The 13,134-nt window shown below is 53.9% G+C and overlaps 1 protein-coding gene across 1 annotated transcript; it reads right to left on the bottom strand.

Annotated features, from left to right (window-relative positions):
- Positions 1-2,083: 2,083 nt before the first annotated feature.
- RTL1 (retrotransposon Gag like 1) lies at positions 2,084-12,894 on the bottom strand. Its single transcript, XM_081131947.1, has 2 exons — positions 12,842-12,894; positions 2,084-7,777 (listed from the first exon to the last, which is right to left on the bottom strand). Exon 2 carries the CDS (start codon positions 7,689-7,691, stop codon positions 2,454-2,456), a length of 5,238 nt encoding a protein of 1,745 aa, XP_080988073.1. The 5' UTR covers positions 7,692-7,777; positions 12,842-12,894; the 3' UTR covers positions 2,084-2,453.
- Positions 12,895-13,134: the final 240 nt, after the last annotated feature.

The following is a 13,134-nucleotide window of genomic DNA, read 5'->3' on the forward strand; positions in this document are numbered from 1 at the left end:
GACTGGACAACCATTAGCCAGGGTCCCCCAGGAAGTCAGTGTTTGTCCACTAAGGATAACGCTGGGGTTGTTGCAGCTCAGCCCCTAACCTTGATCCTTGGGACCTGCCCATGGCCTCTTGGGGCTGCTGTCAGTGGGAAGATAAACAGATGCTGTGCCCTTTGACTCCTTGAGCCACACTGAAGTCAGATGTTTGTGTGGGTGGATCCTGGGCTCTATGCCCATAGGTTGTGCAGGGTGGGTGTGGTAGGGTGGAATGGCCCAGGGTGAGAGGGCAGAGGCCACCAGCAAGGTCCCCAATCCTGGGTGTGTTCCCAACTCCTCCGTGGCCACCATCAGGTCTCTGCCCTTGTTGCGCCTTGGTTTCCCCAAGTTTATCCTGAATGAAGGAGCACTAGAGGGTCCCCACAGGGGTGGTGGTGGGGGACAGGAACCCCAGTGTCAGCTGTGCCCAACACTTCCTTTGTGACCCTTTCCATCGTCACAGCAGCCCTGACAGGTCCCAGCTATGGTTGAGGAAACTGAGGCTGGGAGAGGGGTTTGTAGCCAGTCAGCCTGGGACTGGATGGGGTGGGGCCAGGCCCAGAGGTAGAGCTGAGCCCCTGGCTCTGAACCTGGAGATCCTGACCATGATCTCTAGGTGCTGCCATCAGGGGTAGATGAGTTGGGTGGGTAGGTGGAGGCCAGTCTCCCCCAGGGGCCAGGGAGGGCTCAGGAGTCTGAGATCAGTGGAATATGCAGGTTTCCTTAGGATGAGTGGGGAGGGGCAGGCTCCCTGGGGGATGGGAAATCAGACCCCTGCAGAGCCTCTAACCTTTGAACCTGAGGTCTGCTTGGTGACCTCATGGGGCTGCCATCAGGGGCAGATTCCTTTGCCATCAGATAAAGCCTTGGCCCAGTGCTGAGTCACACCAGGAGTGGTCCCTGTGTGGGGTGGGGCAGGGCTGCCCTTTGAGGTCCTATGGTGCTGCTGGGTGGGTGGACCCCACCGCCAGGCAGGGGGCCCTGGTTGAGCATGTGCAGGATGATGGCAGGAGTGAGTCCTGAGGGAGCCAGTGCCACTCCCCAGTCTCACTCCCTTGGGACCCCTCCTCCTTCTCAGGGCCCAGCAGCCTCAGAAGAGCCATTTTGCCACTTGAGGAGCCTTGGAGGTGCTTGGCCCCCTCCACTGGGTGGGGGTGGTGGGGGTGGTGGGGTGGTGGGGGGAGGAGTTTGAAGCTGCAGCTCCTTGGTTCTCAGACCCTGAGTTAGGGGGCAGAGCACAACCTTCCCTGCCTCATTTCTCATGTGGAAGAAGGCCCAGGCCAGAGGTAGTTTTTGGATTTCTGGAGTCCCTACTCTGGACCCTCAAGAAGAGGCAGCTCCCAATGTCCCCCCCTCCCTGGATTGTGTGCCAGGTGTCAGGTGGGGCCTGTTTCAGGGGAGAGCCTACCATATCCCCCCTTCTCTCCCTCCTCCATCCTGTCCATCCCCCCCACCTTCAGAACAAACCACAAAGTCAGATAATCTTTTATTCTGCTTTATTTTGGGGGGCATAGCGAAAGGATAGGGGGGGAGGGTGTGGGGAAGGGTCTCCTCCCTGTGGCAGAAAGCAGGGTTCTGGTAAGAACACTCTAAGCGAATCAGCATAGTCCACTGGGGGTCTCGCAAGTCCTCAGTCTGTTTTGGAGCCCCCCTGTGCTGTCAGTGCTGGGAGGGGGGTGGGGAGCTCTCAGAGTCCCGTGGAGTCATGGGAACTCTCGAGGGTGCGAGTCTGGTAAGTACTGGGTCGATGGGACGTTCCGTGGAGCATACCACCCAGGTAAGAAGGCAGAGTCAGGGTCAGGCAGCCAGTGTCGAGGGGGCCGGACCAGACTGTGGGGGTGGCTGGCTTGGCAGGGGGCGGTGGGGGCGGAAGGGGGAGGCACCACAGCACGACGTGGAGAAGTGGGGGTGGCGGTCGGGTCCAAGGGAGCAGGAGCACCGGTGCTGGAGGTAGAAGAAGTCAGTGGAGCACCCGAGGTCAGTGTCCCAGGATGGCACAAGATGGCCACGTGCCACGGCAGCGGGGTGGGTCTCTGGCATCTGCTTGCTTGGCTTTGTCTGTCTGCTATGCCCAATTCCTTGCCTGGCCTGGGGTCATGGGGTCATTTCCGCTCATCACTGCTTTCTCCTGTCACAATCTCACTCCCAGTGGTGGGCCTGGGACCTGGAGAATTAAGACGGAATGTGTGTAGCCCTGAGGTGGCTCTGGGTCTGGTGACTGGTTAGTCCATTGGTTGGCACTGATGATGTTGCTGGTGGATGAGTTGAAGAGGTCATTGCCCTTCTTGAGTGGGTTTCCCTTGGGTTGGCAGTGGCAAGAAGAGCGCTGGGGGCAAGCGAAGCAGTCTGAGGCACGGGGAGGCTGAGCGGAGGTCCTGTGGGGTGTCGGGCAGAGGAGCGGGGGTCTCGCTGCTGGTGCAGAGGTGTTTTCATTGCTCGTCGGGGTCCTCGTCATCCTCGGGGTCCTCGTCATCCTCGGGGAGCTCCTCCAGCCTTGCTCGTCCCCTGGGCTGTCTGCCCCGCAGTGGGACTGGGTCCTCTGCACAGATCATGGCCAGGAAGTGGGCCAGGCTCCTGGCTGCTGGGTCTGGTTGAGCCAGGTTGGGCTGATCTTGGGGACCATACACGTGGCTGTGCAGGAAGCCGAGGATTCCTCCAGAGGCTTGAGGGGGCTCTGGGAGGGCAGGGTAGGGGTCGAGGGCCCCGGCCCCTTGCACCTGGTCCCCTTGCCCATCATCCTCCTGTACCTGGTCCCCTTGCCCATCATCTTGCCCATCATCCTCCTGCACCTTGTCCCCTTGCCCATCATCTTCTTGCCCATCATCCTCCTGCACCTGGTCCCCTTGCCCATCATCCTCTTGCCCATCATCCTCCTGCACCTGGTCCCCTTGAGCATCATCTTCTTGCCCATCATCCTCCTGCACCTGGTCCCCTTGCCCATCATCTTCTTCCCCATCATCCTCCTGCACCTGGTCTCCTTGCCCATCATCTTCTTGTCCATCATCCTCCTGCACCTGGTCTCCTTGAGCATCATCTTCTTGCCCATCATCCTCCTGTACCTGGTCCCCTTGCCCATCATCTTCTTCCCCATCATCCTCCTGCACCTGGTCTCCTTGCCCATCATCTTCTTGTCCATCATCCTCCTGCACCTGGTCTCCTTGAGCATCATCTTCTTGCCCATCATCCTCCTGCACCTGGTCCCCTTGCCCATCCTCTTGCCCATCATCCTCCTGCACCTGGTCCCCTTGAGCATCATCTTCTTGCCCATCATCCTCGTGCACCTGGTCTCCTTGAGCATCATCTTCTTCCCCATCATCTTCCTGCACCTGGTCTCCTTGAGCATCATCTTCTTCCCCATCATCCTCCTGCACCTGGTCTCCTTGAGCATCATCTTCTTGCCCATCATCCTCCTGCACCTGGTCTCCTTGCCCATCATCTTCTTGCCCATCATCCTCCTGCACCTGGTCTCCTTGAGCATCATCTTCTTGCCCATCATCCTCCTGCACCTGGTCTCCTTGCCCATCATCTTCTTGCCCATCATCCTCCTGCACCTGGTCTCCTTGAGCATCATCCTCTTGCCCATCATCCTCCTGCACCTGGTCTCCTTGAGCATCATCCTCTTGCCCATCATCCTCCTGCACCTGGTCCCCTTGAGAATCATCTTCTTGCCCATCATCCTCCTGCACCTGGTCCCCTTGCCCATAACCTTCTTGCCCATCATCCTCCTGCACCTGGTCCCCTTGAGCGTCATCCTCTTGCCCATCATCCTCCTGCACCTGGTCCCCTTGAGCATCATCTTCTTGCCCATCATCCTCCTGCACCTGGTCCCCTTGCCCATCATCTTCTTGCCCATCATCCTCCTGCACCTGGTCCCCTTGAGCATCATCCTCCTGCACCTGATCCCCTTGAGCATCATCCTCCTGCACCTGGTCCCCTTGAGCATCATCCTCCTGCACCTGGTCCTCTTGAGCATCCTCCTCCTGCCCATCCTCCTCCTGCACCTGGTCCCCTTGCACCTGGTCATCCCCCTGCGCGTCGTCGTCCGCCTGCGCGTCCTGCGAGGTGTCTTGCAGGCCGTCATGCAGGCCCCACTGACGGTAACGTTGCAGGTCGTCTTGCAGGGCTTCTCGCAAGACGACATCACCACCGACGACGTGCAGCTCCAGGGAGTGGCTCCCGAGCCGGATGGTTTGGGGTTGTCCGGGGGCGACTCTGATGCCAAAGCGCTCACCCAGCATCATCCAGAACTCAGGTGGCAGGTGTAGGACCCGGGGGCCCCGAGGCAGCAGGGCCCTCTGATCAGCCCGTACAGCGTCAGTGTCCACGTCAGGGGGCATCTGGGTCAGCAGCCGGCTGATGGTCGCGGCAATGCCAGGGTTTGTGAGCAGGGACTGGTCCAGGATGAGGCGCGGGGAGCGCTGGACCGGCAGGCGTGCCACGTCCAGGGTAGGCGCGGGCAGCTGCGGGGGGCGCTGCTTCTCCTTCAGAATCACCAGCAGGGCCGCCAGGGCCAGGTTGTCCTTCCAGAAGAGCAGGCCGCTGAAGAAGTTCAGGACGACGGCCTTGATCTGGGCCACGCTGAAGTGCACGAGGAGGACTTGGTCCAGTGGCATCTGAGTCAGGAACTCTTGAGACTGGGTCTGGGGAGGCGCCTCTCCGCCCTCCCCTCCTCCGGTGGCGATGGGCCTCCAGGGCCAGGCGGCACTGCGGGCCTGGAAAGGCCTGCGGTGGGAGTGGCGCGGTGGCAGGACCCAGCCGCTGTCCTGCTCGGGCCGCTCCATGATGTCCCAGTGGAAGCGGGAGAAGAAGCCGACCCACTGCCCCGGGAGGATTACGGTGAGCCTGTCATTATTCAGAGAGGCTAGATCCTCGGTATTAAGAAGGATCATGATGGGCTCCTCGGTGTTCTCCAGGTAGCACCTCCACACCTTCAGGGCGGCCCGTATCACAAGACCCCTCCTCTCCAGCGGGGGCAGGTCCACTTCGTCGGGGGCGAGGTATCGGGAATAGAAAGCGCAGTAGACCCTCTTGCCGTTGTGCTCGTCGATCTGGATGAGGGAGGCGTACAGAGCGGTCCTGGTGATGCCGGTGTCCAAGTAGAAGGGGTTCTGGGGCTTCGGGTGGTGGAGCAGGGGAGCCTTGCGGAACGCCCGCTTCAGGCTCTCGAAGGCCTCCTGCTCTTCGTCCCCCCAGTGGAAGGGGGCGCTGCTCAGCAGCTGCCGCACCAGGGGCTCCGCCGTGACGGCGAAGCGCTCCACGAAGTGGCGGTAGGGGAACATGAACTGGATCAGGTGCCGCAGGGACTTCTTAGAGCCGGGGATCGGGTACCCCCGGATGGTATTGGAGATGTTCTTGCTCAGCCTCACCCCTTTGGGCGTCAGGATGAACGCCAGGACCTCGGCGTTGTGCCGGTGGAACTCGCTCCTGTCCAGCGAGCAGTAGACGTAGTGGTGTCGGAAGCGGACCAGGACTTGGCGGACGTGTAGGAGGTGCTCCTCCTGGCTCATTGAGTAGATGACCACGTCGTGCCCGTAGGAGAGCACGAATTTGCCCAGCATGTCCCTCAGGATGTAGAGCAGCACCTTCTGGGGGATGAGAGGGTCTGCGCAGATCTGAAAGGGCTGGTAGCTCTCCATCGCTTGAAGCTCCATCCCAAACGCCGCTTTCCATACCTCTTCCGTTTCCAGTATTTTCATGTCTTCGTCCATGGTGGTCCCACGCAGCTCCAGCCGTGTGAACCACTTAGCTCCGTGTAACGGGTTGAACAGGACGGGAATGCTCTGTATGCAGTCCACCGTTTTGGTCAGCATGTCCTCCAGGGCCTGGTCTTCATTCCCCCGCCTGGCTGTTTTTTGCGCCTCAGCATCCACAGGTTCCTGAGGATCCGAAGAGGGACTCTCGTCGTCGGTCTCGCTGCTCTGATCACTGTCTCCAGCCTGCTGAAGCTCAGAGGGCTCTGATTCAGAAAGATCATCGGATCCGTCTGAGCTTGGCTGGTCGGAAGTCTCCTCATCTGCTTCCTTCGGGTTGAACACGTCGGCAAGGTCGGAATACTGGGGCGACAGACCGGGCAGCAGGCTTACGGCGTGTTTCTCGAGCGCGATGCATGGCGGGGGTGGGCGGAAGCAGTTCTTCAGGCAGTAGGGAGAGTGGAAAGTGCAGCGGCCTTTGACCCAGTCGACCTGGGGGGCGTGGATACGGAGCCAGTCGATGCCCAGGACCACGGCGACGTTGGGTGACGGGACGATGTCGAATTGGATGGTCTCCTGGTGGTTCTGGTGCATGCACACCAGGGGCTCGGTGTGCAGCCACACGGGCTCGTTGCCGATCAGGGAGCCGTCCATGATGTGGATGCGCTGCGGGTAGGGCTTCTCGTACAACTCGACGTAGTGCTCTTGGGCAAACCTCTCATCCATGAAGTTGGAGCTTGCGCCCGAGTCCACCAGCGCCTGGACGGCGACGCTGTGGTAAGGGTTCACCCTCACCAGGAGCAGCAGGAAGAGGTGCCTGCGATCGATAGGCTGCACTTCATAGCTCAGCCAGCTGTCGACCGCCCACTTCTCCGGGGCCGGTGAGTCGATCCAGGTCATGTTCCGCGGGCGGGACTCTGGGGGCAGCCTGAGCACGGCCCTTCTCTCCGCCAGCTTCTCTTCTATCTGCAGGACGAGGACGATCAGACTGTCCAGCGAGTCCGGCTGCGGGACGCGGAACAGATAGTGCCTGATCTCTTCCTTGAGCCCCAGGCACAGGTGGGCCTGCAGGACTCCGTCTGGCCAGCCCAAGGTGGGTACCAGGGCCCGGAACTCATTGATGTAGTCGATGGCGGGGCGGTCGCCCTGCCTGATGTCGAACATGGCGTCTTCTGCCGCCCGCAGTGACTGCTTGTACTCGAACACCTGCGACATGGCCTCTAGGAAGGCTGGGAAGTCGCTGAGCAGGGGGCTGCCTTCCTGTGCTAGGCCTCGGGCCCACTCGAGGGCCGTGCCCGAGAGGTACTTGGTGACGTACCTCACCCGCCGGCGGTCGCTGAAGAACTTCCTGGGGTAGCTCTGTAGGATCAGCTGGCAGAGCACGATGAACTCGTGGAACTGCCTGCGGTCGCCGGAGAAGGGCTCGGGGCGAGGCAGGCGGCCCTCGTTCAGCCCCCTCACCAGGATCTCCTCTGCCACTCTCTGTTGCTCTCTGAGGTCCTGCATCTGGAAGTACGCAGAGACCAGGGACTCGAACGTGGCCCCGAACTCCGAGCTGGAGGCCGCGGGCGGCTCTTCAAGATCGTCGTCTCCCCAGTCGCTCAGGTCAGTGTCGTCGTCCTCGTCTGGGTCCCCCCACGCGTTGACGGATGCTTCTCCCATCTCACCAGGTTCCTCGCCGGCCGGATCCCCCTCTGCAGCGACGCATGCCTCCTCCAGGTCTTGGAGTAGGTCATTGGGTGAATCCTTTATTTTTCTATCTGGAACACTGGATGGCTCCTCCATGTCTTGGAGGAGGACAGTGGGCATCTCCTCCGTTGGCTGGGCTGGGCCCGGGGCGGGCCCGGCCCCCGCCTGCGCTCCGTCTTCTCTCTCCGCGGTGGTGTTGGATGAGCCCTCGGAGGACTCCATTTGTTTTGATGATGGATTCTTACGCTCCATCATCGTCTCAAATGAGTCTTCAGAGGGTTCTATCATTTCGTCGGATGGAAAGGAGTGGTCTCTGAAGACTGGTAAGGTGGCGATGTGTCCAGTCAGCGACTGGGGACCACAGCGACCAGAACCTGCTGGGGCGGGGGGGAGAGGGTGGACAGGAAAGGCAGTGGTTTAGGGTCTCAGGAGGTCAGGGCCAGGATCCCCAGGACAAATCAGATGCCCTACACATCCGAACAGAGAGAAACGGGGGGAGCCTCTGCGTCCCACTTGTGGTGCCCACAGGGAGAGAGTAGGTCCTTCCTGCCTACTCTCACCTTCCTGCCTACTCTCTCCCCGGCTTCCTCCGCCTGGCGGGCCCACCTACTTCCCCAAGGCCTTGAGAAATTCACAGCCCATAAATTTGGTGGGGCGATGGGCCCAGAGCGCCATGGCAGGCAGGCACCTGGCAGGATGCACTGGCCGCCTCATTTCACCCTGGCACAGGTGCCTGGTCAGTGCTCCTTCCCTTCTGTGGTCACTCGAAAGTCACTGAGCTCACATCTCAGAGTTGGCAGGCGAGGCGCCGCGAGCAAGCTTGGCCTCAGTGCGAGGCGGGAATGTCTAGCGGGGATGCCTGCTGTTTCACAAGTTCGGGGGAGTGGAGAAAAATGGGCACTTGGCCACTGTTCCGTCAGCTGGGTCAACTGCCCGAAATAGCTTTATTTCCTCCCTTAGATGCAAAGTAGAAATTGCGGGGGCTGGATGTAGAGCTCTGGACTCCGGGTTTTACTTTCCCCGTAAATGTTTGTAAAACACCCGGGATGTGCCAGCGACTTGCGCGTGGCCACGCGATCCCAGCTGGGATTTTTTTGCTACTTTCCCTTCCTCCCTTTCATCCACTTGCTGCCGTGTTCTCCCCAGCTCTGAGCTGTTGAGGAAACCTGCCAGTCATCTCCCCACCCCTCCTAAAGTCTCTACCTCCCCAGGATCGCCCTCTTGGTCTGTGGGGTCTGGGAACTTTAAAAATTTGGCCTCAGTTCCACACGTGCAAACATACTGACTCCCCCCTCCGATCCTATCAGGCGGGGCTCACCCCGTTACTCTCTGTTGCTGGTTGGTTTTCCCCCAAAGCAGGGCGTATCCAGCCGAGTTGGGACATTGAGTTGAGGGGTAGAGGTGGGAGGTATCTTTGACGTCTGATTGTCTTGGAGTGGGTATTTGAAAATCTAGTCATGGGTGGTTTTGAGTGGGCCAAGACTGAATTTAAAGGGATGTTGGGGTGGGGTTTTGCACATTTCTTCTCTGCTGGGGTGCAGCAAGCTGAGTTCTGGTCATTCCATAGATTAGCTCTACGGTTATGCTTTTTGTATGTGTAACACCTTTTGTTATTTCTCGGTTTTCTCCTTAACCACTGGGCCGATCCATTACAAACAAACATTCATGCCCTTCTGTAAACTCCTCATTGGCTAAAGTCCGAACTGTCCAACAAGATATAAAATTCTGATCTGCTGTTTCTCAAAATTAAGTATGTTGCTGTTAGCATGACAGTTAAACTTGATCCCGCAGGTCCTCTGATTAAAACCTTTTGCTGTTTATTTACTGTCTACTATATTAAGTCCAAGTCTTTTAGCATAAAAATTCCTGACACATAACTCACCAAAATAATTTTCTGGCTACAATTTCAAGGCCTTAGAATAATAGAAAATTCTGATCATGCCATTTCTCAAGGTAGAGATTATGTATATTTTTTAGCATAAAGAACAAATGTGATAAAATCCTTTTCATCATCCCCATCCCCCTCAGCATCCCCATCAGCATCTCCATCCCTCTTAGCATCTCCATCCTCCCCAGCATCTCTATGACCTCAGCATCCCCATCCCCCTCAGCATCTCTACCATAGCAACATGCATAGAACACCTTGCACAAATTAACTTATTTTCTCTTCATAAAAAGTCCTATAAGCTATGTGTTTTTATTGTAAAATTCTAAGTCTCTGGTATAAAGTTCTAATTGAAATACAAAATTAATTGACTAATTAATTCACTTAATTTTCTGTTAGGAATAAAAATCTCATTATGTCCCTTAAAACCCATAAAACCCTTTATTGGCTAAAATTTTAAATTTAAAAATTTAAATTAGTTAAAATCTCAAATTTAAAATATAAATATCAGTATCTCACTAAAAACTCTTAAAAACTGTTCACTGGCTGATATATTTAAAATAAAAAAACTGGTAAAATTTAAAATTTTAGTATGTCTTTTAAAACCCTTCATTGGCTAATATTACAAATTTAAATTGGTTAAAATTTAAAATCTCAGTGTGCCTTGTAAAACCTTTCATTGGCTAATATTACAAATTTAAAAATTTTAATTGATTAAAATTTAAAATGTCTCTTAAAGACCTTAAAACTCTATTGACTAAAATTTAAACTCCTTAGCAAGATGATTTAAAAACTAGATCATATACCCCTTCTTCACTATAAAGTCTACAATTATTAATTATTTACAAATTTGATGATGTAACTGATTAAGTCCTTCAACGTTCCTGTCTTCAACTTAAAATCTAGTATCCTTGGCATATTATAAAAACGTGATCTTAATAACTCCTTTTAATATCAAAGTTCAAACTTTTAGCAGGATGCATAAAAGTTTCCTCCTAACTTCTCTTTTTAAAACTTAGCAAAAGTTTCTTTTCATTGCTTATAATATGAAGTTCCAATTGCCATAAAATAAATTTTTTCTTTACCTTGTCATTTATTTCCAAATTGATGGACATGGAACCCAAAACCTTACCTGGCTACCCTTTATTGACCTAATTCCAAACTTTCAAGCATGATACAAAAATTTGCCCATGTAATTCCTCCAAATAAAAGGTCTCAGGCCCTTGCAAGACACCTGAATTTGGTTCTGTAACTTTCTGCATAAAACCCTCTGATATCTCAGTCACCTTAGATACAAGATCTAAACTCCTCGGCATAAAACAGACTTTATTTTCTAATTACTCTGCACGCCCTCCCTCTTTAAGAACTCTCAGTGGCTGAAATCCAGACTCCCTCGCAGGCACAATGCACTTGGGCCAAAGGGTGCCTCCTCTGGGCTGTCCACGCTCTTGATTATCTGGCTCATCAAATCCAGATACCTTAGCATAAAATGTGTTTTGCCAGCTAATTCCCCTGGAGACAAAACTCTCATCAGTCACTCCTTACAACTCTTTTGGCGAAAACCCCAGCGCTTCTGCATTGAGGGTTTAAAAATGAGATCATATCCCTCCCTAAAATGAAATGCTCAGATGCCTTCAGCTCTCACATAAAATCTCATCTCCTTGGCCTGTTATAAAAATCTGATCGCATTATCTTTACCATAAAAATCCACTTTTGTAGCTCTGCCGAAATGCATAAGTTGGATCATGTAACTCAATTTGAAACTTTTCAAGGTTTCCTCATTGCCTTGTAACATAAAGTCCCAACTACTTAACATAAAATGCAGTGTTTTTACCATGTAATTTATCTTCAGACTGGTCTATAAAAAAACCCTAAATCTCACCCCGGCATTCTTTTAAAGCCTTTATTGGCTTAAGTCCAAACTTATTAGCATGATATAAAAATGCGATCTTGTCATCCCCTTAAAATAAAATTCACACTTCCTAGCACAGTGTATAAAATTTGATCCTGTAGCTCTGCCTTAAACTCTTAACACTCTCTCAGTGGTGGAATTATGGAATCAAGAGTCTAAGTTCTTAGCATAAATTGTGAATTTTATTTTGTAATTTCCCTGCATACTGTTTATCAGATACAAAAAAAATCTCATGATGTCCCTCCCTTGGAACTTTATTGGCTAAAATCAAATTCCTAGGCGTGTGCAAAAATCGAATCCTGTCAGCGCCTCGAAATAAATTCCAAATATTTTTGCATATTCCCGATGCTGATCATGGGAGTCCCCTGGTTGTAGTCTCTCAACTTTGGTGCCAACATCAATCAAACCTCCTTGGCATGCTCCCCAAAGTCAGACATCAGCATCCCCTCCACCCATAAAGTCCAAATGTTCCTTTCCTGATTGCCTGTGATATAGAGCCCAGAGCCATTAGCCTTAAAGTACATTTTATCATGTTTATCTGCAGACTTATCTCCCACAGGCAAAAATCCTCACCATCACATTTCTTAAAACCCTTTGGCAGGAACCCAAACTCTTTAGTATGATTTAAAAGTTTGATCCTGTCACTCCTCAAAATAAAGTCCAGATTTCTTCCCCGAAACCCTCAAATCTATTCGTAGAAGCCCGTCTTGAAATCTTGTCACGCTTTTCCATCACTGACAAGATACCCCGACACCTCAGTGTGGCACCCAGATTTACTGGCAGTGGTCTCGGTTTAAAACCGCCCATATTTCACGTCCACAACACAAGACCCAGAGGCCTGAGTGTGGAATGGAAATGGCACAGAGTATTTGCTAAACTGAAAAACCTTTACGTTGCTCTTCATTACTTAGGATATAAAACCCAAATTCCTTTGCACAAAACCAAAATTTTTCATCATGTCCAGTTTCTAGCTTCAACGCCCCGCCCCATTCCTCCCCCTACTTCCCCCCGAAAGCCTGACTTTTTATCCCCAAACACATCTCGATTTTACTGTCCCCAGGCCTTTTGATGTTTTTAAACGGATACTCTGCATTGTAATTCATTAATTCATACAGCCGCACGTCCTAATTCTTTCCCTCCCCCTCCCGGACAGGTACTGGATCCTGGGGTAAAGAAGTAGAGGTGACCTCACCCTGCCGGACATCTGCCACCAGCAAGGCGGTGGGGACCACGCCCTCACAGTTACATGCCCTGCCGGAGGTGAGCGCGGGGTCCTGGGGGCAAGGCTGGGAGGTCCCCTCCACCCCTTTCTTTGAAGGTTCCCTGGGCTTAGCTGCCCAGCCCCTTTGTGAGGACTTTGGGGTTTGTTGGGGTCATCATTTCAGAATGTGGAAGCGCCTCCGCCTCTCCCCTGTCACTCCATGCCCATGGCTGCCCCTGCCTCTTTTCTGGGCTCAGTCCTACGAATGTAGCTTGATGCATGTTGAGGTCTCAATTCTCAGGACAATTTCCTTAAGAAATACCCACTGATTTGGAAATTCTCACTTCACACCCTCCTCCCAATCAGGATTGAGAGCACTCAGTTTGGGGTCTTTGAGTGAGACCCTCTCCCCGCGACACCCACAGACACCCCGGCCTCACCACCTGCCGTGCTCAGAGCCTTCTCGGTCAGGTCAGCTCCCCGCTTGCCTCCGAGCAAGTGGCCCCATTGGGTCGGGGCTGCCTACGTGTGTCTATGAAGGCTCGGGTGTGGGGGGGGCGGGGGGCCCATCCCTCAGCGAATACCTCTCCCTGTCAGCTCCCTTGTACAGTAAAGGAAATCTGATTTTAAAAATAGAGCCTGGAAGAGGAGATGGGAGGATATTAGGAGCAGCGTGGAGCCTGGGCTAGGGGCAGAGGGTGGAGAGTTAGGGGAGAGGTGAGAACGGGAGGGG

The sequence above is a fragment of the Miniopterus schreibersii genome (assembly GCF_964146895.1).
Source record: "Miniopterus schreibersii genome assembly, chromosome: 1".
NCBI lineage: Eukaryota > Metazoa > Chordata > Mammalia > Chiroptera > Miniopteridae > Miniopterus > Miniopterus schreibersii.

Bases quoted from the DNA above. Each gene is read 5' to 3' on its own strand.
- RTL1 (XM_081131947.1), bottom strand. From the start codon at position 7,691: ATGATAGAACCCTCTGAAGACTCATTTGAGACGATGATGGAGCGTAAG.